The sequence below is a fragment of the Eubalaena glacialis genome, chromosome 11, assembly GCF_028564815.1.
Source record: "Eubalaena glacialis isolate mEubGla1 chromosome 11, mEubGla1.1.hap2.+ XY, whole genome shotgun sequence".
Taxonomy (NCBI): Eukaryota; Metazoa; Chordata; class Mammalia; order Artiodactyla; family Balaenidae; genus Eubalaena; species Eubalaena glacialis.
This window is the reverse complement of record NC_083726.1, coordinates 46,098,161-46,125,312: the sequence shown is the minus strand read 5'-3', so window position 1 is coordinate 46,125,312 and position 27,152 is coordinate 46,098,161. Positions and strand designations below refer to the sequence as shown.

The 27,152-nt window shown below is 35.1% G+C and overlaps 1 protein-coding gene across 1 annotated transcript in view; it reads left to right on the top strand.

Moving 5' to 3' along the window:
* The window catches only part of TRHDE (thyrotropin releasing hormone degrading enzyme), a 387,413-nt gene that overhangs the window by 326,581 nt on the left and 33,680 nt on the right, over nucleotides 1-27,152 (top strand). Inside the window, exons 13-15 of the mRNA XM_061204462.1 lie at nucleotides 24,090-24,237; nucleotides 26,121-26,218; nucleotides 26,685-26,792. Coding sequence (XP_061060445.1) covers nucleotides 24,090-24,237; nucleotides 26,121-26,218; nucleotides 26,685-26,792 — 354 coding nt within the window. The remainder of the gene's footprint in view (nucleotides 1-24,089; nucleotides 24,238-26,120; nucleotides 26,219-26,684; nucleotides 26,793-27,152) is intronic.

Genomic DNA, 27,152 nt, shown 5'->3' with positions numbered 1-27,152 from the left:
GTAACAGCTTTGCACATTTGAAGATACATGGGAGTTAAAACTATACATAGATAGGGATGGAAATGGTGACCCCATGTGGCCTATCCACAATGTGACAGTTCATTAATTCAACAAATATTTAGTAAACACCTACTATGTACCAGGCACTATTATAGACACTAGAGTAAATAGTAGTGAATAAAAGAGCCAAAGTCTCTGCTTATATTACAGACTTTGGCTCTTTTATTTTGAATATTTTATTTTGAATATTTTGGGTTTTATTTTGAATATTAAATGAGATCATGTAATTAAATAAAAAGTTCTATGTAGCTCCAGGTCCAATAAATGCTCAATCAATATTTTCTGTTATTATATGACATTCCATAACAGACTGGGATCTGTCATGACATTCAAGAGACATATGATATTGAGTTGAGACTTTAGGGCTAGAAAAGTAGTTAATCCAGGATAGGTCCTTTTACCTTAGTTTTACCTCAATTTAAAACAAATTATTTAGGATATATTTTATTAGAAATGCATACCACTGTACTGAAGTATAAAATGTATACCCAAGTTTTAATCTGAATGTAGTTTGTTGAACTTGTTGACTCAGTTTTCATCTTAACTTGTCTTTGTCTATAACATTCTCTTTCTTAGCTTTCTTTTTAGAAAAAATATTACTGTAATTTAGAATAATTCTTCCAATATGAAGCATGTAATTTTAAATATCAAGGTTGAATGTTAATATTAAATTTAGTAGTTTTGATAATTAAGGAGATCAAAGAGGTACAAATATATCTGGATAAATGCAGCTTCGTGATGTTGAGAGCAGCAAGGAATCTCTTAAAGACAACATTCACAACAAAATTAATTTTTTATCAAGTAATAGCTGTTAGAAATATATGTATTTCATTTGTTCACTAAGCAATTGTTTATGAGGAATCTACTGTAACACTGCACTATATTAAACATAATGAACTACATATATTAAACATATGAAGTACAAAATTTAACAGCATATTTTCAAATGCCTTAGAATTTAGAGAGAGATTATAATCTCACAATTATCTAATGGAAGATTTTATCTAGTGTAATGCATTAAGGTCTAAAGGATTTAATGTTTATCTAATATAAATGTTAGGTGGTTTAAGGGCACAGTGTTTTTAAGGAAAGAGGATCACTTTTGGATGGTATACTCACAATCTCCTAATGCTTCATGGAAGACGCGGCATTTGAGAATTTAGGGTGAGCTTTGAAAAACATCTGGAAGAAGGAAACAAGTAACATCACACATGTAATATCATGACACTTGTGTCCACCATTATCTGGTAATAGATCTCAAACATGTTAGCAGTAGATGGTATTTCAGGATAATCTTCAAAGAGATCTCAAAATAAAGGGACTGCAACAGATCCACGTAGAAGAGGAAGACAAACATGAAGAAATCAAAATGGAAAAGTTAACGTGGTAGCATCTTTGTGAAATTTAAACTTAAAAAGTAATTTCTTGCCATTATGAAAATTTGCTCCCAATTTTGGATTAAGAGGCATGCTCAGATTTCAAATCTCTAGATAGAAAAAGAATGTCCAAATTTTGGCTTCACCAAGTTACAGTTACCTGCTAATACAGAAAAGCCGTTTCCTGCTAATACAGAAAAGCCATTTAGAAATGTTCCCTTTGCCAACCAGTTTCACTTTTTATGTGATCCAGTTTTAAACCATATTTATCTGATTAAGTCACTAATGGGGCAGCACTATAGGAAAGTAAAAATCTGTCACTCTGGAGCATATAATGTGTCTCTAGTTATGCACTGCTATGTGGGAACGTACTGATACGTGGAAATACAGCTGTTTCTCTCTCTCCATCAAGCCTCACTGAACTTGAGATCTTTTGGAATTTCTTATTGTTGGATCCATGTTTAGAATATTACAGTGCATACATTTCATTTTTAACTATTAACAATTTTTTGGGGTCCTTTTTATATTTTATTCATGAGTCAATAGCAGTTTGTACTTTAGGAAAAGTAAGAGAAGGGTGTGTGTGTGTATGTGTGTATATTCTAAAATATAAGTTATATGGGACTTTTTAATATATATTTTAAAATAGAAGTTATAAAAAAGGCTTATTTAAAACAACTAGTGTGCTATTCTTCCTAATCTACATGCCTCAACTGAGGAGGTAAAGGAGAGAAAAACTGTTCTAATCTCTTCTTGTTCTTGAAATACAGTCTTCTTAAAAACACTATTTACCTCAGAAAATTACCGAGTAATAATTATTTAATTGTACAAGCAAAATTAAGTATACTTAACCACCTTTTGCCTCCACAAATAGATTGTGTAATATACCTAGCATGCGGTGGAAAACACATTGGTTGATTTACAATAATTAATTACCAGAGCTTAACATCAGTGACCATATCTCTATATTTAACTAGAATCAACATGGTCTTCAGCCACTTTTGTTTTCCAAATGTTTCAGCTAAATTCCTACACTGCTTCTTTACACTGGAAAATCTTCAAGAAAACTTTACCTGATACCAGAGAAAAATTCCTGATAGATGGGATTGCCATCTATTTTCTTTTTTCTTTTTAATAAATGAAATGCTGATTTTTTGTTTGCTTTATATTCTTGGTCAGCAAATGGGGAATTCAAATGATACCTTCTGAAATTTTATCTTTTGAATACAAACCAGCTCCAAGTCCAGTATCTCCAAGTGAAGGACAGATCTCTACAAAATAAAAAAAGATCCGAGGAAATAATAAGTTGATTGTCTCTCACACAACTGATTCTCAGTGGTGGGGCTAGGATAGAATAAAACCTGCCATTCAAGAGAGGGAAAAATGGAAAAATAGGAGCCATTGCGAAGAACTCTTGGGGATGGACAAAGTTTCTTGATTAAATTCTTGATTAAATTCTGATTTTGCTTTTTGAGCATAGCTTCCTGGTCAGTTTTTCTTAGTAGTCTCTGGATCTGCCCTTTGAGAGACTCTTCCTTTTCTGTCATCCTCCATGAACATATGTGAGGTGAGTCGTGGGCACATAGTTTCCTTGGGCACCACGCAGTTTTATCATTCCACTTCTAAGCCTGTAGAAGGTTGAGTGCCTAAGGGTTGTTTCAAGTCTTAAACAGTTACACATGCTTTTAGTCTAAGATTATATCATCTTTGGAAGCAGAATCCCCTTAAAACCTTAGTAACCTTCTTATTTTTTTTTAGGCAATTTCACGTATGAGTACCCACTCCCACAATATTTTTGAGACTTAGTTCTCAGATTCTCTGTATCTCTTTGACATATTGCGGATTATCTTGTGTTCTTCAGCCTTCAACAGGAGAACTGGATTTAAGCTCATCTCCTGAGTTATATTCCTATTTGAAAAGACTTACTATCAAGTAGACCAAGGGTTGTTATCCTTAAAAAGCAGCCCATTGGTGAACTTGGGTTTGGCTCTATTTCAGCAAGACAGAATGGGACAGGGCATGGAGAAACATACAATAAGCTTTAAAATGCCAGTCTGGATATGCTCACTCTCTTTTGGTAGAAATCAATTACATGGTAATACCTAACTGAGACGGAATCAGGTAAATAAAATCTAGTTGTGTCCTCAGGATGAAAAAAGAAATTGATTTGGTCAAGAGCAAGCTGAATAATCAACAGATACCAATTGAATATGCTACCAGAAATACATGAGAACACTGGCTTCAACACAACATTCTCAAGACCCAGATTAGCAGGACCAGTTTTTGTTTATTATGCTTTTGTTTAAAAAAATGTTCAGTTGAAGGAAATGAAATATATATATTTCTACTTCCCTGCTTCCCCAACACCAACTGCCAATAACCAAAAAAAGGAAGGAAAAAAATAAAGAACGATTGACAAATACACTGAATTATGGGCCCAAATACAGAAGGATTCTGAAAATGGATGAAAATATTTACAGACCTTCTATGGGACACACAAATCTTAAAAATGAAAGGCACATCCATGAAGGGATGGTCTTATTTGGAATAATGGAATCTGGAGGCATGATGGGTTACATTGCCGAATCTTTCTCTACATGGACGAGCAGGAAACAAATTCAGGCCTGAAAGAGAAGACATGCAAACTCCCACTTTTTGCAGGAAGCAGGGGCCAGAAATAGTGGGGTGGGGAAGAAATATATATGGCAGTTGGCTTGGCAACATTAATTGAGACAGCTGGAGAGAGACAATTAAATGCTAAATCTCCACAACAAGAGCCTTCAATATGCAAGGTTGAACTATGAATCACACAGCTCTCCAGCATACTCTGAAAGAGACTATGGACCAGAAATATACCCCTAAACAGATGGAACCACTGATTTGATCAGAACCAGGTCTGAAATAACACCACCGCTAAGTGTAAACTGCTGCTGTCCCAGTCTATTCATTATGATTGCTCTTTAGCCACAACCTCTCAGCAACTACTTGTTAGACAGGACTACCCTCTTCAAATATGAGTGAAATTCAAACATATACCATCCTGAAAGCCATAAAACTATGGAAAGATACCATAGGAAAGATAGTTAAGAATCATAGTAACAACAGAAGAACTATAACGTCAAGCAGAAAATTCACATATGCTCATCTATGTGATTTCCAAGAATGAAAACAAAGACATGTGGTTTCTTTTGAGGCAAGGGTTTAAAGAAAACATGCAAGAAAATAGAAAAAGAGATAAGGCAACAAAAAGAATAAAAGTGATCTGGCATTACAAAAAAGAAAGCTATGTTAGAAGCAGGAAAAATTACATAGACACAGGGGAAAACAGTCAGGGACGACATGGAGAATAAGCTGGAGATAATTTAGATAAATGAAATGGAAAAAACAATGAAAATGATAATGTAAACAAGAGACATGCAGTGTGTTTGTGTGTTGGTATATGTGTGTGTGGTGTGTGCACTTAATATTTATGAAAAAGAAGCAAGCAAATAAAAAAAATTTGAAAGCATAGGAAGAGTAAACTTTCTTACAATAAAGAAGTGAACATGTAGATCAAAAGGGAACCCTGTGTTTAAGGAAAAAACTTACACAGAGCGATTAATGTTAAGACATATTTTGGTGAATACCTTAGGCTTTAAAAATTAAACAGAACAGGTTACCTAGAAAGTGGAAAATTCAGACTGGCTCAGATTTCTGTAAGTAAAGTACATTTCAGTGGATAGAATACAAAGTCTTTTACGTACTCAAGTTAACCTTTGAATGCAAAGGAGTGGTGGTAAGTCTTGAATCCACTTGTACATGGAACAAAGGAAACAAGGAAATTAAGGTTACACAATAGAGGCAAATCTTTAAACCAAGAAAATTTAGAAATAATTCAGCCAGTAAAAATCCAGAAGGGGCATAAAAGTTAGAAAGTGTAAGTCTCATGATTTTCTTATTTTTCCTTATCAGGGACTCAGTGGATACAGATTTAACTATGGATAAATCCATAGAAAAAATTCTTTTAAGATAGTTACTTTGAAAGAAAAGAGTAGCAAGTGTAAGTTTTTAAAGCGTGTTTTAGTCATATGGAGTGTCCAAGTTTTCTGTCATTTTTCTAAAACTCTCTAAGTTCTTTAAAAGATTTTGACACTTCGTCATTTTTTCTCCTAAATTTTTACTTTTTAATATTAAATATGTGATTCTCATGAAAATTATTATTGTACTATAATTGTACATTAAACAATAATGATAATGAGTTTTATTAAATTAAGATTCCAGAATTATCTTCTCAAAAAAGTGGTTCTCTTACTGGAGAAATACTTCTAATTTTTACAATTATATATCACTTTCAATTTCAATAATGTTGGACTACATGTGATCATTTTAGCAGAATAGAAAAAATTTTAAACATATTATTCTTGTAAAAAAGGTATATATAATAATATTTTAAGATAATGTAAATATATATACTTGTTCTGAATTAGCTAGCACTTTTTGGTATTGTTTGTATTTTCATTAATGCTTCAACTTTTAAAAATTACTTCCTACAAGTGGTAATGAGGGGTAAATTTTCAGACAGTAAGCAAGGACTTAACCATAGGACTGTTATTAAAATTAATGAGTGTCATTGTTAGAACACAGTAAATCTATACCATTAATGTCCTCTAATTGCTAATCATCATTAAGGAGTTCGAAGATCATTATCATTACTTTTCCTAAGTTTTTTTGAACATCTTCAACATTAAAGAAAATCAAGGAAAGGTTAAGGTCACATATTTCTGAGTTGGCGATCCAGATTAATTAAATATTTCTATGTAAATAGTATATCTTCAGAATTTTGTGACACTGGAAGTTAAAGCTAAAATTGACAGACAGGACAGCTATGTGGCTATTAGAGGAAGCTACTTCCCCCCCCTAACTTCTGTCTCTGGAGGTTTTATAAATTGTCTACAAGTTAGTGTCCCAAAGGATAAAAATTATCTGTTATAATATATAGTTGTTAGATGATTTCAAAAGTATTTCAACGTGTTTTAATTCCAAGAATTGAAAATGTCTCAAATCTAAAATTCCTTTTGGTACGAATTCTCAAATAAATTGATAGCATAGTTTCTTTAGTTTATACTGTTTATACTCTTAACAGTTTACACTGTTTATACTCTTTCTACCCATTGACTTTGTACTCTTTGTGGCTCAGCAAGTTTGTTTAGCTTTGTCCTTACTTTAAATTATCATTTAACATTCTTATGATGGAAGCAAATTATCAAAAATCTCACTAACATGACTGCTTCCCCAAAAGGTGATTTCAAGGGGGCACACCTATCTTTTTCAAGGTATTAATCCTTTTTTCTATACAATGAATTATAGAGTAGAAGTCCTTTCTTCTGTCTCATTTGTAGTAAAAGGTATTTTTACCTTCCACATTTCATCTGCAATGGCATTGAGTGGCTTTTAACTCTAATTTGGAATAGGGTATAATATTATGAGAGGCAGGAAAATATCACTTTAAATCATAAAGAATTAGATTAGATATTTCATTTCTCCATAAGTAAAGATGAATATCTTTTACTAAGATTAGAGAAGGAGAAAATGCATGGCATGAGCAGAGGGCGTGTCCTTCTCTCTCCCTTTTCTCTCATTCACTATTGTTGCTTGAAATTGTTTTTTTGACATGCTAGTAGCAGCTATGATTGAATTTAAGAGAAATGTGGATGATTGTTATCATTACCAAATGAAAAGATTTTTTTCCTTTGATGCAACAGAAAATGTTTAATGAAAAACAAAATGCTTGTCACATGTTGTACGATCTACATAAGACAGATGATGGGATATTTCTGTAGCTGATAGCTGAGTAAATCACCTCATTTTCATTGTTTCCACAATGTTGACCAACAGGCTGCCAGCCTGGCTTCCCACTTCTGATTTAAACACATGATTCAGAATGACTTTGGAGGGTTGGGATACTCACAGATTTATGGAGCACTCATATGTGGGATTCTCATCACTGTACAGCAACCCTGTCATTTTTGTGACAGAGCCTGTTTGACTGGTTTGGGATTTATGAAGGAAATAATTCAGAACAGAGTAATAACTTTCCCTTGGCAATTACACTACCATTTGGTACTTTGTCCCTAAGGGGAAAATGAATGTGCTGGGATCTATCCATGAGTTTAGTGGCTCTGTGTAAGGAACAAATCAAGGTCAGAATACAAGTGCAGAACATGTGGTTGCTGAATTCTAGTTCTGGTTCTTCAGCCTTAAGGCTCTCCACATTTGTGTGACACTTTATGGTTTACAAACTACCTATCCGTTTCTCTTCTTTTAACCCTCACAATGACCCTGGGAGGTAAATACCATTTCTCCCATTTGTAAAGAAGGAAACCAAGACTAAAAATGTTGCCTTCCTTGAAGTTCATTATTCAGCAAATATTTTTAAGCATTTGCAATGTGAAGGTTTTATGATGCATGCTGGGGATACAAAGATAAATAAAACTTAGTCCCTGCTTCAGTTTTTTAACTATTTATTATGAAGAATTTCAAATATATAAAAAACCCTCTAGAGCTATGTACCAAAGCCCCTGTATCCATTGCTCTGCATCAGCAATTATTAATTCATGGTCAGTCTTATTTCATTCATGTCCCCAACCAAACTTTCATACTATTTTGAAGTAAATTCTAGACATCAAATCATTTCTTCAAAAAAATCTTCACTATGTGTATCTAAAAAATGACATTATTAAACATGATGACCTAAAATTAGTATTTCCTCAATAATATCAAATATTCAGGGGAATTCCCTGGTGGCCTAGTGGTTAGGATCGCAGGCTTTCACTGCCGTGCCTGGGTTCAGTCCCTGGTCAGGGAACTGAGATTCCCCTAAGCTGCACAGTGCGGCCAAAAAAAAAAAAAATCAAATACTCAAGAAGTGTTCAAATTTCCAGTTATCTCATAAATGCCACTTTTTTTTTTTTTACAGTTTGTTTGAATTAGGATTCAAATGATATTACTGCACTGTGGTTGGTTGATATGTTTTTTGATCACTTTTAAACTATTGGTTTTCTTCTTCACCTTAAAAAAAATTTCTTTCCAAATTATTTGGTAAAGAATGAGGTTGTTTGTCCTGTATGATTTCCCACAGTTTGGATTTTGCCGACTGCATCCCCACTCTGCATTTCTATGTGTTCCTCTGTCTTCTCTATCACCTATAAATTGGTAATCAAGTCTACAGGCTTAATTTAAGGCCTTTTAGCAAGTTAGCTTCAGAGTTGACTCTATATGAACACATAAAATAAAGAGTAGTCTCTCTTTTTATGATATTTGCAGCTATTTCTGTTCAGTGCCTAAATCTATTGTCACTAGAGCTTGCAAATGGTGATTCATTCATTCCTTTTCCGTTTATAAAAGAAATAGCTTTTCAAAGAGAAACTTGCTCTCATTTACTGTTTGGTGACCCAGTGATACAGTTCTTAAGGAAAGACGGGATAAATGCTTGATTGTTTCCTTGCATTTTTCAGCATCAAAAATAGTGAACCAGTTCTCTGGTATAATGAGCCAGTTCTCTATGTAGTGACCAATTATTTTGTTTTGTTTTGTTTTTAGTTAAGTATCATTTTGACCTATGGATTTAAGTATGTTTGATAAGTTTAAATCCATTGCCGTTTTTATTCCTATTGATACTCAGAATGTCTAACGTTGGCCAGGAGCTTCTTCAAGTTGGCTGCAGAGCCCGGGTTAAATGGGATGCTATCACTTCGCTCTCGTTAGATTCCCTTTAGATTTCAGTTAGATTTCACTTTCGGTGCCTCTTCTAAAAATCTTCCCAACTGAGTCATCACTGTCTTGTGCATGACTAGATTACACTCTCGGAAGTGTTTTGTTTTGTTTTGTTTTGTTTTCAAAATGCCTCCACTTTTTGGACTGTACCTTCTTGCTTAATTTCGTGTCAGTCCAAAGTTCAGACCTTAGCTGTACATTTAGAAAATTACATAGGGAATTATAGTGGCCGCATATATGTAGCACTACCTCTGTGGATACCCTGGGGGTGGGATTGCCTTGATTTTGAGATTTCCTGTTGAGATTTTTACCTGAGGTGGGCTATCCAGGCCCAGGAGGTGCCCTACAGTTCTGTCCAGGAAGCGATTTCTCCAATGCTTCATATGCTTTTATTCAAGTCCTTTGGTCTTCCTTCTAAGCCTGAGTTTAGGACCCCAAATCCCTTTCCATACCCTTAATTTGTCCCTTTCCCATCAGACCTTGAGATGGAAAACATCTTCTGTTGTTTGAAGCAGTTCCTCTTATTTACATTGAAGACTGTAATTTTATGTGATTACCTCTCCTTTTCTTTTTTAGAACACATTCTAGTGCTCTGTTGTTTTCACCTCTGTCAACAATATTTCTGAAAGCAAAGTGTTGTTGCAATGCGTGCTCTTCATGGTAGGTATGTTGCTCCTAACTGGAGTTAGCCTCTCCAGGCCAGTCTGAACTGTGGATGTTCCTTGACTTCCGGAGATTAGACTTGATAATGAAGAGGCCCAGGGAATGGGGGGCAGCGGTGAAGAAAGTGTTTTTGGCAAAAGAGACACAAATGACCAAAGTCTAAAAGCTTTATCTACAATGAGTCCACTAAGGCCTCCACTTCAAAGTCACTGTCATGGACCAAATCAGTCTCTCCTTCCACATCTGTTCTCTTATATTAGTTTTTCCTCATAAGGCCCCCAGAGATTACTCCCACTTGATTTCCCCCATATTCCTATCCTCATTTTTTTAACTAGAAGATGGGAAAAAGAATAAAAAATTACTTCCTAGGCCTTTCGGAATAGTAGTTAAGAATGTCACGGGCTCGGAGCAGGAAGATTGGATTCAAATAACAGCAACATCCTTATTTGCAGTATGACCCTGGAGAGGTTAAGTAACCTTTTTGAGCCTCAGTTTTGATCTGTCAGATGAGGATAGTAATGTTGCTAATCTCAGAAGATTGTCACGAGGCTTTAATAACATAATGTATGTGTAGCACTTGGCATAGGGACCTGGCACATAGGGAGTGCTGACTCTGTGTTGTCCACCACAGTGACTGCCTTTTTTCCTTTGTCTGAGACCAGTGGCTGATTGATGATGCCTGAAAACATGAACCCAGATTTGCCAGGAACCACAATATGTTATAACTAGTAACATGAGAATTCGAATTTGGGTGTTTCATCCAAAGAAAATCATCCAGAATATTTAAAAGCATTGTGCACAAAGATGTTCATAGGTCTGTTACTTAAGATATGAAAAACGTATGTACCCAAAATACTGAACAATGGTGAACTGCACTTATCTTCCCAACAGAATATTCTTAGAACTAATTTGAAAGTAATTATGAGGAATTCCTAATAATATGGAAAATTACTTTAAGTTAAATATATAAACTTACATACAATGTAATAAAATCTATATAAAAGACAAAACTTTGACGTAAATATTAGACAAGAGGAGATATACCCAGTTACTTTTAAGTGACTTGGTTTGAGTGATGTTTTTCTCTTTCCTAGTTTCCTATTATTCACACATTTCTCGAAGAAAACAGCCTTATAGGAAGTTAGAAGCTCCACTGATTTATGGACCTTTAGGTTAATGATTTGATATCCTGATGTCAGTAAACTCAAACTCTGCAAAGTCATGCTGTAATTTTTATTCGTTCTACTCCCACGTGGCTCTGTAGAGCATTGGAAAATTTCACTGTCCAGAAAGCAGAATTCCATACCAACTTTAAGCATTGTATTTTCCATGGAAATTATAAGCTACATGGATAATTTTTCTGGTGTTCTTTCAGGCTATATTCTGTATTCAAATTCTGGAATAAATCTTCTAATTAACTCAAAATGGAATATACAGCTTCCTGTATATACACTATATATTCTTTTAAAATGTGTTCATTGTTTAAATGATTTCTCCATGACCTTCCCATATATTCTGATGCTGTTTTTAGCAATTGAGCAACAACAAATAATGCATGGATAAGCTTTTGGAATTTTTTTTTCTGATACCTGCATAAGAAACTGTTTCTAAAACAAATCGCATGCATAGCCTACCTTACAAACAAAACAAAACAAAACATTGTGTCTGTTTTCATGTCATCGATTTCACTCAAGAGGTTATATATTTCTCATAAGCATAGTCTGTGTAGTGAGAGAGAGAAGATCAACTGGAAAATCATATTTCACTTCGTTCTCATCTTGGAAGACCATGTGGCAATTTGAGTTTGCTCTCTCTTCCAGCTAGAGTCACCCTTTTAGAATATAAATCAGATCATGTCATTTCCCAGCTCAAAAACTTTTGGTGGCTTCCCATCACCTGTAGAAAAATGATCTGAAGCCCTTATTATTTAGAGCCTTCATGATCTAGCACCACCAACCTCTGCAACCTCAGGCCCTACTCTTTGTCTCAGGCTTTATTCCACTTCAGCCACAAAGTCCCTTTTATTATCTTTCAAGATCCCAAATTTGTTCCTGTCTCAGGACTTTTGAACTTGCTGTTTCCTCAACCAGAATTCGCCTCCCGCCAGATTCACTCAGCCTGTTCTCTCACTTCATGCAGGTGTCTTCAGGGAGGCCTTTCCCTAAACACCCAATTTAAATTGTTCCCCCATAAATCTCCTTTCCCTAGTATTGCTTAATTTCCCTTCATAGCCCTGAGATTTTATTAGCTATTTATTTGCACTTCTGGTCTAAGGGTGATGAGTGCTGTGATCATGACATGTAAACAGATGTTAAAGAAAGGGAGAAAGAAAGCCTTTAACCCTATTTCAGATGGGATTTGGGGAGGCAGACTCATGCAGGGGAACCAGTGGGAGCTTTCTTGTCAGTCCTGGCTTTGAATTCCATCCCTATCGCTTATTAGCCAGGTGAGTTCAGCAAGGTGCTTCTCTTCCGTAAACTTTAGCTTCTTTATCTTAAAAAAAAAAGGAATAATAGTACTGATCTTGAAGCTTTTAAGGATGATAAACTGAAACAAACATATCATTCCATAACAACGCACTGTAGGTGGAACACAGTAATTCCTCAATATAGTATAGCTTATACTAATTGATAGTTTTCTAAAAAATAAAATTAAATAAATTAGTTGACTTTGGTTGTAAAGCTAAAGGACTTTTTCATTTTTGGGGAAAATAGCTAACATCTGTTGACTTTTCCAACTAAAGGCCAAACATTGACTTTGCTTCTTAACATTACTGAGTGCCTAGAGGACCCTCTGAATTTAGATCATGGCTGATTTCTTGAGAAATTATGTTGGGAAATGAAGAAACAAGTTTGTGTGTGGAGAAAAAAGGATGGTTGTGGTGGTGGTAGTGGAACTATACAAGTTGCAAAAATTATTTCTGGATGCTTTATTTTTAATTATTAAATGTTTACGGAAGGAGGGAACTTAGAGATCACGTAATTCACTCTTGTCAATTTACTGACCAGGAGAAAGAGATTTCCAAGCCCTCCCTCAATTTATTTAAATGCATGGTATAAAATAACACATAAAGGAGAGTAGGAGAGTTATTTATTAATCAGAGAAAAAAAGTATAGAGATGTTGTATAGTGCCTCTGCTTTCTCACTGGCTATAAAGCTATTTTACTTTATTATAGGCTAACTTATTCAAAGCTATTGGCTAGTTAGCAATGGCCTTCTTGTCTTCTATCATGTGTATCATTACTAAACAAGATGAGCAAAAATACTACAAAGATCACTCCAATAGAATTTTTCCATCCTGCTGGTATTGTTTAACCTTAGAAAATGCTTAATTTAAAAAATATGGTTCTGTTTAAGTTTTAATATATTTGTAAAATGTGCTTGTTTTTAAGAACTGACATTATTACCATAATTTAATTTAGTTTTGAGGAACATTTATTGAGTGCCTATTTTTTTAAATTTTATTATCATTTTTTTATACAGCAGGTTCTTATTAGTTTTTGATTTTATACATATTAGTGTATATATGTCAATCCCAACCTCCCAATTCATCCCACCTTCCCCCACCCCGCTAACTTTCCCCCCTTGGTGTCCATACGTTTGTTCTCTACATCTATGTCTCTATTTCTGCCTTGCAAGCTGGTTCACCTGTACCATTTTTCTAGATTCCACATATATACTCTAATATACGATATTTTTTTCCTCTTTCTGACTTACTTCACTCTGTATGACTGTCTCTAGGTCCATCCACATCTCTACAAATGACCGAATTTCGTTCCTTTTTTATGGCTGAGTAATATTCCATTGTATATATGTACCACATCTTCTTTATCCATTCATCTGTTGATGGGCACTTAGGTTCCATGACCTGGCTATTGTAAATAGCACTGCAATGAACATTGGGGTGCATGTGTCTTTTTGAATTATGGTTTTCTCTGGGTATATGCCCACTAGTGAGATTGCTGGGTCATATGGTAATTCTATTTTTAGTTTTCTAAGGAACCTCCATACTGTTATCCATAGTGGCTGTATCAATTTACATTCCCACCAACAGTGCAAGAGGGTTCCCTTTTCTCCACACCCTCTCCAGCATTTGTTGTTTGTAGATTTTCTGATGATGCCCATTCTAGCTGGTGTGAGGTGATACCTCAGTGTAGTTTTGATTTGCATTTATCTAATAATTAGTGATGTTGAGCAGCTTTTCATTTGCCTCTTGGCCATCTGTACGTCTTCTTTGGAGAAATGTCTATTTAGGTCTTCTGCCCATTTTGGATTGGGTTGTTTGTTTTTTTGATATTGAGCTGCATGAGCTATTTATATATTTTGGAGATTAATCCTTTGTCTGTTGATTCATTTGCAAATATTTTCTCCCATTCTGAGGGCTGTTTTTTCATCTTGTTTATAGTTTCCTTTGCTGTGCAAAAGCTTTTAAGTTTCATTAGGTCCCATTTTTTTATTTTTGTTTTTATTTCCATTACCCTAGGAGGTGGTTTCAAAAAAAATCTTGCTATGATTTATGTCAAAGAGTGTTCTTCCAATGTTTTCCTCTAAGAGTTTGATAGTGTCTGGTCTTACATTTAGGTCTTTAATCCATTTTTAGTTTATTTTTGTGTATGGTGTTAGGGAGTGTTCTAATTTCATTCTTTTACATGTAGCTGTCCAGTTTTCCCAGCAACACTTATTGAAGAGACTATCTTTTCTCCATTGTATATCCTTGCCTCCTTTGTCATAGATTAGTTGACCATAGGTGCATGGGTTTATCTCTGGGATTTCTGCCCTGTTCCATTCATCTATATTTCTGTTTTTGTGCCAGTACAATATTGTCTTGATTACTATAGCTTTGTAGTAGAGTGTGAAGTCAGGGAGTCTGATTCCTCCAGCCCTTGTTTTTTTCCCTGAAGATTGCTTTGGCTATTCAGGGTCTTTTGTGTCTCCATGCAAATTTTAAGATTTTTTATTCTAGTTCTGTAAAAAATGCCACTGGTAATTTGATAGGGATTGCATTGAATCTGTAGATTGCTTTGGGTAGATAGTCATTTTCACAATATTGATTCTTCCAATCCAAGAGCATGGTATATCCCTCCATCTGTTTGCATCACCTTAGATTTCTTTCATCAGTGTTTTATAGTTTTCTGAGTACAAGTCTTTTACCTCCTTAGGTAGGTTTATTCCTAGGTATTTTATTCTTTTTGTTACAATGGTGGATAAGATTGTTTCCTTAATTTATCTTTCGTTGTTAGTGTATTGGAATGCAAGAGATTTCTGTGCATTAATTTTGTATCCTGCAACTTTACCAAATTCATTGATTAGCTCTAGTAATTTTCTGGTGGCACCTTTAGGATTATCTATATACATAGTGTCATGTTATCTGCAAACAGTGAGAGTTTTACTTCTTTTCCAGTTTGGGTTCCTTTTATTTCTTTTTCTTCTCTGATTGCTGTGGCTAAGACTTCCAAAACTATGTTGAATAATAGTGGCGAGAGTGGACATCCTTGTCTTGTTCCTGATCTTAGAGGAAATGCTTTCAGTTTTTCACCATTGAGAAGGATGTTTGCTGTGGCTTTGTCATATATGGCCTTTATTATGTTGAGGTAGGTTCACTCTATGCCCACTTTCTGGAGAGTTTTTATCATAAATGGGTGTTGAATTTTGTCAAGAGCTTTTTCTGCATCTATCAAGATGATCATACGGTTTTTATAATTCAATTTGTTAATATGGTGTATCACATTGACTGATTTGCATATATTGAAGAATCTTTGCATCCCTGGGATAAATCCCACTTGATCATGGTGTATAATCCTTTTAATGTGTTGTTGGATTCTGTTTACTAGTATTTTGTTGAGGATTTTTGTATCTATATTCAACAGTGATATTGGTCTGTAAGTTTCTTTTTTTGTAATATATTTGTCTGGTTTTGGTATCAGGGTGATGGCCTCGTAAGATGAGTTTGGGAGTGTTCCTCCCTCTGCTATATTTTGGAAGAGTTTGAGAAGGATGGGTGTTAGCTCTTGTCTAAATGTTTGATAGAATTTACCTGTGAAGCCATCTGGTCCTGGATTTTGTTTGTTGGAAAATTTTTAATCACAGTTTCAATATCATTACTTGTGACTGGTCTGTTCATATTTTCTATTTCTTCCTGGTTCAGTCTTGGAAGGTTATACCTTTCTAAGAATTTGTCCATTACATCCAGGTTGTCCATTTTATTGGCATAGGGTTGCATGTAGTAATCCCTTGTGATGCTTTGTGTTTCTGCAGTGTCTGTTGTAACGTCTCGTTTTCCATTTCTAATTTTATTGATTTGAGTCCTCTCCCCCTTTTTCTTGATGAGTCTGGCTAAAGTTTTATCAATTTTGTTTATCTTCTCAAATAACCAGCTTTTAGTTTTATTGATCCTTGCTATTGTTTTCTTTGTTTCTATTTCATTTATTTCTGCTCTGATCTTTATGATTTCTTTCCTTCTACTAACTTTGGGTTTTGTTTGTTCTTCTTTCTCTAGTTCCTTTAGGTGTAAGGTTAGATTGTTTATTTGAGATTTTTCTTGTTTCTTGAGGTAGGACTGTATTACTGTAAACTTCCCTCTTAGAACTGCTTTTGCTGCATCCCATAGGTTTTGGATAGGTCGTGTTTCCATTGTCATTTGTTTCTAAGTATTTTTTGATTTCCTCTTTGTTTTCTTTAGTGATCTCTTGGTTTTTTAGTAACGTATTGTTTAGCCTCCATGTGTTTGTGTTTTTTACGTCTTTTTCCCTGTAACTGATTTCTAATCTCATAGAGTTGTGGTCGGAAAAGATGCCTGATATGATTTCAATTTTCTTAAATTTACCAAGGCTTGATTTGTGAGCCAAGATGTGATCTATCCTGGAGAATGTTCTGTGTCCACTTGAGAAGAAAGTGTAATCTGCTGTTTTCAGATGGAATGTCCTATAAATATCAATTAAATCTATCTGGTCTATTGTGTCATTTAAACCTTGTGTTTTCTTATTAATTTTCTGTCTGGATGATCTGTCCATTGCTGTAGGTGAGGTGTTAAAGTCCCCCACTATTATTGTGTTATTGTCGATTTCCTCTTTTAGCATTTGCCTTATGTGTTGAGGTGCTCCTGTGTTGGGTGCATATATATTTATAATTGTTATATTTTCTTCTTGGATTGATCCCTTGATCATTATGTAGTGTCCTTCCTTGTCTCTTGTAACATTCTTTATTTTAAAGTCTATTTTATCTAATATGTGTATTGCTACTCCAGTTTTCTTTTGATTTCCACTTGCATGGAATATCTTTTTCCATCCCCTCACTTTCAGTCTGTATGTGTCCCTAGGTCTGAAGTGGGTCTCTTGTAGACAGCATATATATGGGTCTTGTTTTGGTATCCATTCAACAAGCCTGTGTGTTTTGTTTGGAGCATTTAATCCATTCACATTTAAGGTAATTATTGATACATATATTCCTATTACCATTTTCTTAATTGTTTTGGGTTTGTTTTTGTAGGTCCTTTTCTTCTCTTGTGTTTCCCACTTAAAGAAGTTCCTTTAGCATTTTTTGTGGAGCTGGTTTGGTGGTGCTGAATTCTCTTAGCTTTTGCTTGTCTGTAAAGCTTTTGATTTCTCCATCAAATCTGAATGAGATCCTTGCCGGGTAGAGTAGTCTTGGTTGTAGGTTCTTCCCTTTCATGACTTTAAATATATCATGCCACTTCCATCTGGCTTGTAGAGTTTCCACTGAGAAATCAGCTGTTAACCTTATGGGAGTTCCCTTGTATGTTATTTGTTGTTATTCCCTTGTTGCTTTTAATAATTTTTCTTTGTCTTTAATTTTTGTCAGTTTGATTACTATGTGTCTCGGTGTGTTTCTCTTGGGTTTATCCTGCCTGGGACTCTGTGCTTCCTAGACTTGAGTGGCTATTTCCTTTCCCATATTAGGGAAGTTTACGATTATAATCTCTTCAAATATTTTCTCAGGTCCTTTCTCTCTCTCTTCTCCTTCTGGGACCCCTATAATGGGAATGTTTGTGCGTTTACTGTTGTCCCAGAGGTATCTTACTTAGGTTGTATTCATTTCTTTTCATTCCTTTTTTTTAATTCTGTTCTGCGGCAGTGATTTCCACCATTCTGTCTTCCAGGTCACGTATCCGTTCTTCTGCCTCAGTTATTCTGCTATGGATTCCTTCTAGTGTATTTTTCATTTCAATTATTGTATTGTTCATCTCTGTTTGTTTGTTCTTTAATTCTTCTAGGTCTTTGTTAAACATTTCTTGCATCTTCTCGATTTTTGCCTCCATTCTTTTTCTAAACTCCTGGATCATCTTCACCATCATTATTCTGAATTCTTTTTCTGGAAGGTTGCCTCTCTCCACTTCATTTAGTTGTTTTTCTGGGGTTTTATCTTGTTCCTTCATCTGGTACATAGCCCTCTGCCTTTTCATCTTGTCTATCTTTCTGTGAATGTGGTTTTTGTTCCACAGGCTGCAGGATTGTAGTTCTTCTTGCTTCTGCTGTCTGCCCTCTGGTGGATGAGGCTATCTAAGAGGCTTGTGCAAGCTTCCTGATGGGAGGGACTGGTGGTGGGTAGAGCTGGCTGTTGCTCTGGTGGGCAGAGCTCAGTAAAACTTTAATCTGCTTGTCTGCTGATGGGTGGGGCTGAGTTCCCTCCCTGTTGATCATTTGGCTTGAGGTGACCCAGCACTGGAGCCTACAGGACCTTTGGTGGGCTAATGGCAGACTCTGGGATGGCTCACGCCAAGGAGTACTTCCCAGAACTTCTGCTGCCAGGGTCCTTGTCCCTGTGGTGAGCCACAGCCACCCCCCACCTCTGCAGGAGACCCTCCAATACTAGCAGGTAGGTCTGGTTCAGTCTCCTATGGGGTCACTGCTCCTTCCCCCGGGTCCTGATGTGCACACTCCAAGAGTGGAGTCTCTGTTTGCCCCAGACCTGTTGAAGTCCTGCAATCAAATCCTGCTAGCCTTCAAAGTCTGATTCTCTGGGAATTTTCCTCCCCCTGTCCAACCCCCAGGTTGGGAAGCTTGACGTGGGACTCAGAACCTTCACTCCAGTGGGTGGACTTCCATGGTATAGTTGTTCTCCAGTTTGTGAGTCACCCACCCAGCAGTTACAGGGTTTGATTTTATTGTTATTGAGCCCCTCGTACCATCTCGCTGTGGCTTCTCCTTTGTCTTTGAATGTAGGGTATCTTTTTTGGTGAGTTCCATCATCCTGTTGATGATTGTTCAGCAGTTAGTTATGATTCTGGTGCTCTCGCAAGAGAGAGTGAGCGCACGTCCTTCTACTCTGCCATCTTGAACTTACAATATTGAGTGCCTATTTTGAACTAGATTCTGCAGTAGGCTATGGGGATAAAAAGATGGGTAAAAAGAATGCTTCATTTCCTTACAGATCTAAGTCCAGTGAGTGAGAAAGATAGTATCATGATAAAATTCTGATTAATATCATGATATTTATTATGAATAGAGGTGTTATCAAGGTGTTATGTGAGGTCAGAAAATAGGTGCCTAAGTCAGTTTTGGGAGAGGGCTTCCTGGAAGAAAAGCAACAGGAGAACAAAGGACTATGAGACTCCTTTTTGTACAACTTCATGTTCGTAATTTTGTGGGGCTGCAAGTGAGTATAGCCGTCCCTTGGTATCCTTCAGGGATTGGTTTCAGGAACCCCCACAAATACGAAAATCCTCCAGTGCTCAGGTCCCTTATATAAAATGGCATAGTATTTGCATATAACCTGCGTACATCATCCAGGATACTTTAAATCATCTCTAGATTAATACTTATAATACCAAATACAATGTAAATATTATGCAAGTATTTGTCAGTATGCAGCAAATTCAAGTTTTGCCTTTTGGAACTTTCTGTAATTTTGGCATTTTTTTTCCCAAATATTTTTTATCTACAGTTGGTTGAATCCACTGATGCAGAACCTGTGGATGTGGAGGGCCGACTGTAACTTCCTTTTCACCTCTGCTGCAGGCAACAGTTGCCAGTGCCTGAATCATATCTTTATTTTCTCTAGGAAATGACCAAATGGACCCATGGTTGACACAGATAACTCTCCTGTGTAGTTTCCTCTTTATTCTATGGTACTCCGAGGACTAGTGGAATTTTCAGTCTCCACCATAGGATCGTCCCACAAAGAGCACATTAAAGTCTTTTAATAATGAATAACAAAGAATAATAGATAAAATAGTAAACTTCTTAATTAAGCATTTCAGTAACTGCTTTAAAAATCTATGCCCTAAGGGACAGTTACAGTACCTTCTCCATATAGTGTGAAATAATGTAGTAGGCTATTTATTGGCTTTAAATGAATATTCAATTAATGAAAACTGGAATATGATGCTCTGAAAAGTCTGAAGATTGTGCTTTTTATTTTTTCCTAAGTTTCAAGCACCCAGAAACCAATGGCTTTTAAAGAAAAATCATGGTAAAATAGGTTATTTGTGTACAAGCCACCCATCATAGTAGATTTAAGAGCTAACATTCACAGGAATTCAGAGCAGCTTTTAAAAAGTAGTTTTGGATCTTAGGTGAAAACAAAGCCAGCTAAGATCAGTGCACTTTAACATCAGTTAATATAGTCTGGTTTTAATCTCCTTCTTATAAAAATATTCTCTTGTATGCCTAAAAATATATTTCATTGCAAGCTCCAGTAAATTAGAGAAGGAGGAGGGGAGGGTATGTGTGTTGGGGGGGCAGGGATGGGAGGAAGAACTGTATAGGTGCATATAGGCAATCTTTTATCCATTTCTTAAACTTTCCTCATTTGCTTCTCTTCTCCATTGTCTTTTCTTGATTCCTAACTCATTTCTTATGCCAAGCCCCACCTCAACAGTAGAGAATATAAATATCATCTACAATTTCTTCCTAAAAGATTAATAAAACACATTTAGTTATACATGAAATATTCTTTAAATTTGCTAATTCCACCCCCCCCCCCCCCATTTTTTAGCAACATTTCCCTGTGATGATGCAAATTTAAGGAAACTGCATTTCAGCATCAGGCCCCTAAGTGTGCTCCCTTCTGGGCTGATTACTTTGAGCTAATGTCATGTTCCACTCACTGGGATTCCACACACTTCCCCTATATTGATTACTTTATCAGTAGTAGTAATCACAGATATCATTACCAGCCAATTACACAAACACATATCTAAACTAGGTAACTTATTCACCAACATTATCTCTTACAAGTCTTAATTTTGTAATGAAGCTGATTATCCTATTATCCAATTGAGTATAGCTACATATTTTGATTTAGTAGGCTAAATGCAAGTATATTGAATTATATAGTAGATGATTACTTACATATGTTTGTAACAGCGCAAAATGAGGGCAATTTGAGTGTAATCTGTTTCTTATTCTGTTTGAGGACTGCATTAGAGAAGCTAACTGCTTTTAAAAAAAATAGACCCAAACATATATTCGGATCAAAAACAATAGAAGTGTATTTCCTGCTCACATAACAGAACTGGGTGTGAGAACTGGTACTTGGGGATGCAGTCATCCAGAGACCCAGGTGGGTTTCTGACATGTTCAATACAAGGTCACCCTGGAAGATTCATTTTAGGGAAAAAGAACATGGAGGAGCTAATGAAAGATGTCTATGAGCTGACCTTGACAGTGAGGAACTCTTATATTCTACAGGCTAGGGCTTAGTCACGTGACCACACATAACTACCAAGGGAATAGTAATTATACTCTATTCCAGGAAGTAGAGGAGAACGTGGATTTTGGTGAGCAGTTAGCAATTTTTGGCATAAGCACTCAAAACAGAACCTGCTCCATTTCTTCATTTAATGAATACTTTTCTTTACTTGTCTTGTCATTATTTGGAAGATCTATTAGGCTTGCTTTGCTTTAATTTTCTAACACTGTGTCAGATGACCTGTAAAACCTAGATCCAAGCTCTGACTCTTAGAAGATTTGCACATAACATATCAAACAATTGAAGAGTGGGGAATATAAAAATTATAAGGTTTTTTTTTCAAAATTTTAAACAAATACATTATGCCCATATTGTGGTAATAATTTTTTCAGCAGGCTAAATTATAGATAAGTAGGTTAGAATAAAAGGATTTTGGAGCTAAAAAAGATATCTCCTAGTTCAACCCTCTTATTTTACAGATAAGGAATGTGGGGCTTGGAGAGATGAATTTGTTTAATTGTTCAGGAGGCACTCATGGTTCCAGGCTCGTCCTCAGTTTCATGCTCTTTCTTGGGTCCAAGTCTCTTTTCATAACATTATTTGTCATACTTTTTAATTTGTAATCATATTTCTCACAAAACATAAGTCATTGAAAGATGTCCATCCGTGTATAGAGAAGAAGTGAAACATAATAAATTGTAACTGACATAAGGTAGTATGTTTAAATCTGTGAGAAAATAGACCCAAACACCTTTCTTGATTTTCCAAACTTATTTGAAGGGCCCTAATAAATTAGCTACATACTAAAGGTTCTTTTTTTTTAATACCTTATTTTTCTTGTTTCCTTAACAAAAGAATAATGGCTTCAACTCTAAAATTATATAATCCATGGCATGGGGATTACATAATTTTAAGGGAGGCAAATTTATGATCACCATGCTGAAGAATATCTAGAATTAAAAGTTCAGGGGAAACAAATTATGAAATCTGAAATACTGGAAGCTGTGTTACTTTTAAGGAAAAAAACCAAATCATTACTTTTAAAACCCTTGTAAGCAAAATTTAACTGTTTTATTATGGTGCTACATTAGCAAAAATAAGAAGTTTCTTATTTAATTGTTGCTGCCTTAGCCTAATTTCATGCTATTTCTGCAAGGATGTATAAAATGGAAACTGTACAAGAAAAGTGGCACACATCTAGATGGAGTCCAAATCATAGAAACTCTAGGAAATTTTGTGGAAATGTAGAAATTTGGGGTGATTTTTATCGTTCTTATTTATGTCAGACATTAACTGTGGTTGATCTTATACCAGGAGTGAACCAAAATCATTAGAGTGATGCTTGTTCATTTATTAAATCCAATAATCTTCAGAATTGGTTTTTATTATGAACATTATAAACACAGCTGCAAGTTAATATTTGTCTTTAGAGTAGTTTTTGCTTATCACACAAGTAAAGACTAAATAATCTGGCAAACTTGTTCGAAATGAAGATGAGAAAAGGCTTTGCTCTCTCCCTGTCCGCCTTCTACCAAACACAAATAAAAAGGTCCATCTAATTTTGTGATGCCACAAAGAATAATGGTGTGAAATGTAGGTAAAGAAGATAACCAGGCTTTGGTTGCTTTCATATTTACCTATCCCCTGTGTTAAAAGTCTGCATTCAGTTGATTATTAATGTAAAAAAAATTCAGCAAAATACATAGTGTCAGGGACATCAAGGCTAAGGCCATCTTTTAATGTACTGTGTATTGTCATTTATATTGCTTTGATTTGCAAGGATTTTATATGCAATCTACTGTAGATTTTATATGTAATCACATCTTTTTGGATCCTTTTTTGGATATACCCTCTTTAAATGTGGGCAGCATGTGTTCAGATAGCTTTAAAAAGCTACAGTTTCATATTTTCCAAAGAATCTGACATTGGTCCCCACAGTGACACAGCATCTATTGAAAATAATAAATGGGAAGAGTCTATTTCTTTAACATTTTTGTAATTTGGACTTAAAATCTAACTCTGATCTTCATAGGTGTTATAGAAAGCATTTATTTTTTTAAACAGGAAGGTTTGAAAAATGCTTGTATGGTAATGTAACATAGATACAGTCAAAACTGTAAATTGCTATTTTAATTTGATTATCCTATTGAAAACAACCTGGATTAAATATCATTATACAGAGCTACATGAAAAGTAAAGAGAATGCACTGAGAAACCAGAATTTCATTTCACTAATCGATTATTTTCAATTACTTGTGACTGCTGAAATGTTTCCGTGAAGGAAAATACCTAGAGTTGATTTATTCAAATTCCACAATTCTTTCCTTTTTAAAAACATGCATTCTGATATTTTTGTGTTCATTCAAATTTTTAACTCGCCAACTCTGTATATATTAAGGGACATTGGCATCCTAAGTAGGACTATATTTAAAAAGTGAGTAATTTTATTTTTATAGTACTGAGTATGGCTTCTTTATACTGTGATGAATCTTGCCTTCTGCCTTTTATTTGCATAAGTAAAATCTTCATTTTTGCATCATCATGTATCTTTTCTGCATATAATTAACATTAACTTTTTTGGCTGTGCAGAGCTGGCTATTTGCCTCAGAATATTCCCCTGGAGATTATCAGATACCTGTCTGAGGAGAAGGATTTTCTTCCTTGGCACGCCGCCAGCCGAGCTCTTTATCCTCTAGATAAATTACTGGACCGCATGGAGAAATACAATGTCTTCAATGTAAAAAGATATATTTTCTTCTTTCTTATTTTCAGAAGATAAACTGTTTTCTCATTATCTACTATATTCAACTGATCCTGAGTTATTTTAGTTCCTTCTAATTTGTGCTATTTTTGTCCTGATCTTCTGTGCAACACTAATGGCAAATTCTTGAAGAAGAAATGTAATACACGCTACTTTTTGTTCTAGCCTAAAAGTGTCAATTAAGCTTAAATGCCTCAGAATTTAAGAACAAATACACATGGCACATCCTTAAAGTTCAAACTTACTTCCCTAGAGTTAAAGGGCTCTGTGTTCACAAAGGACTTAACCTGGGGAGAGGGATACAAAGATCTTCACAGAATATAGACAGTTTCAGTAAAGATTCTTAGTCATTATTTTTAACCAAAAGGGCATAGTAAATTCAATTCACTTCCTTAATTAACAAGGATAAGATCAACATTGAGGCAAAAGCCCATTCATAATTGGGTCCAAGGGGATATAGGAGAACAAACAACAGATAATCCAAATAGACCTGAAGACATGACAAACATTCCAAAATGTTACCTGACCAGATTTTCTAAGCTTGAAGACTGGAAAACCAGAATTGCACGGCTGACACCACCTAATCTAATGTAATAATCATTTTGAATAAGATTAGGATTAAGTACTGCTAATGAGCTTTTGATTCCAAAATTTCTTATCACCAGTGAAGCTTTGCATATGAGAATATGTCTCTGTAACTCCTGTCACCTTTGGGCACTATTTATTTCCTTTTAGTTATTTTAACACTCTGCCCTGTGTCTTATAAAATCATCCTAATTTATGACATACTGGCTCTGCTAATTAACCTACGCATTTGGAATGACTCGAGACTAGATTGCTATGACGTGAAATCTGTTTATTAGAGCCATCTAAAGCCATCTAAACTGTGTGATGTCCATAAGAGTTGCTTCTTTCTATTTTATCCTAAACCTACATGAAAGCACCTCTGTTTTAATATTTTTTTAAATGGGAATAATCCTGGCTTGAAGGTTCATTGTTGTTAGTTTTGTCTAAGCCCTTGAAACAGACATGCGTGGAAATGTATCATTACAGTTATGGTATAATTTTTATCTGCTGGAGAAGGACTTATTACTCTTCTCTTTTCTTCTTAACACAGAGACACTGCAATATTAAACTTCTATAAAGTAAAATACATTTTTGTATATATTTGTACTTTAGAATAGTATATCATGTCAGACACCTCATTTTCAATAAAAGTTAAGAATTGCTTTTACTGTAATTTCAGTGCTTTTGTTCCATTGACAGAATCCAAGGACCACATTAAAGTGAGGAGAGCATATCTTACCTTGCTACTGATATTTAAATATATCATTAGATGAATGGATTTTGACTTTGAAATACCACATCATTTTACTAAAGAGTGTTCTGTGTACGTCAGGTTCAAAAGGCTAGGCTATTGACTGGGCTTATAGAACACTTTTGCATTAAATATGGTCTATTGACATAAAACACATAAACATTAGGTGCTCATTTTCATAAACTATATCTACATACATTTGTATATATGTATGTATGGATTCATTATCAATATTCCTCACTTTCCTTGTTCTGCTACAAAAATTATCATCTCAAATATTTAATAGTGCAAATTACTTAATTGTTCAGTAGGAAGTAAAGAGTAGACTTCCATCGTTGCAACTGTATTTTACACTAATTTTCTATATTTGACATATCAAGTTGAATAAAATTATAATAGAGCATTACCATGCCCATAATTTTACTGATATTTCAAAGTTGGTTCATTTAGAAAATATTTTAATTTTACTGTATAATTTTAATTGTCAGCATGGAGCGATTTGAAAATGATATTATCTTTATTTCTCCTACCCCCCATTTAGGAATATATTTTAAAGCAAGTTGCAACAACGTACATCAAGCTTGGTTGGCCAAAAAGCAATTTTAATGGATCTCTTGTTCAAGCAGCCTACCAACATGAGTATGGTTTTATTTTCTTATTTGCTTTTTTCCCCCAGAACTGTACAGTAACACACCACTAAAACCATTGTGACTTTAGCAGCATGAGACGATCTTTCTTTCATTCTGCATCTTTCATTTCCCTCTCCTGGGAGGACTTCTGATGGGCAGCACAGTTTCCACCACCTGGTACTGAGAACAAAGGTTTTTCTTTGCCATGTTTTAATTTAAGATCTGCCTCTATTGGTAAAGTTGAGATCTGAACCCATACCCCTCACTATAGTACTGTTTCCAGAGAAGACTTTTTTATGTATAACTTCTACCCTGCTTAGTTATCTCTTGCTCAGCAAAATGGAATTTCCGTATCTGAAAATTAATTTTGTGCTAATTATTTACTTATCTACTGCAATGTAGTGTAACGAGTTTCCTTTTCTCTCTAGATATTAACACTGTTTGTTAATTTTTCTTTTCCTTTTGATGATACCCAGAGAGCTACGTAGAGAAGTTATAATGCTAGCATGTAGTTTTGGCAACAAGCACTGTCACCAACAGGCATCAACGCTTATTTCAGATTGGATTTCCAGCAACAGAAACAGGTAAGTTGAACCAAATCCTGTATTTCTGATATGATTTATACTGCTTTCAGATTCTCAGTGGATGCATTCCATTTATCAACTGGAGAAGAGCAAGACAAGAAAAAAACACTGCAAAACTTTGTTTCAGGTTCACAGCTTACAAAGCAACAGCATGAAAGCCACAATACACATATCTTTGGAATGTTTTATGTAGTTTTAAACTACCTTTCTTAATCCAGACTTATTCTTCAAATATAGGGTGTCACCTTATTTTAAAGTTTGATAGCTTTGCTATCCCATGAGAACAAAATAATTAAATTTAGGTCAGACTCTAAGGTTCTTTAGAAAGGTTGCGGTATTTATTTATAAAACAACTGTGAG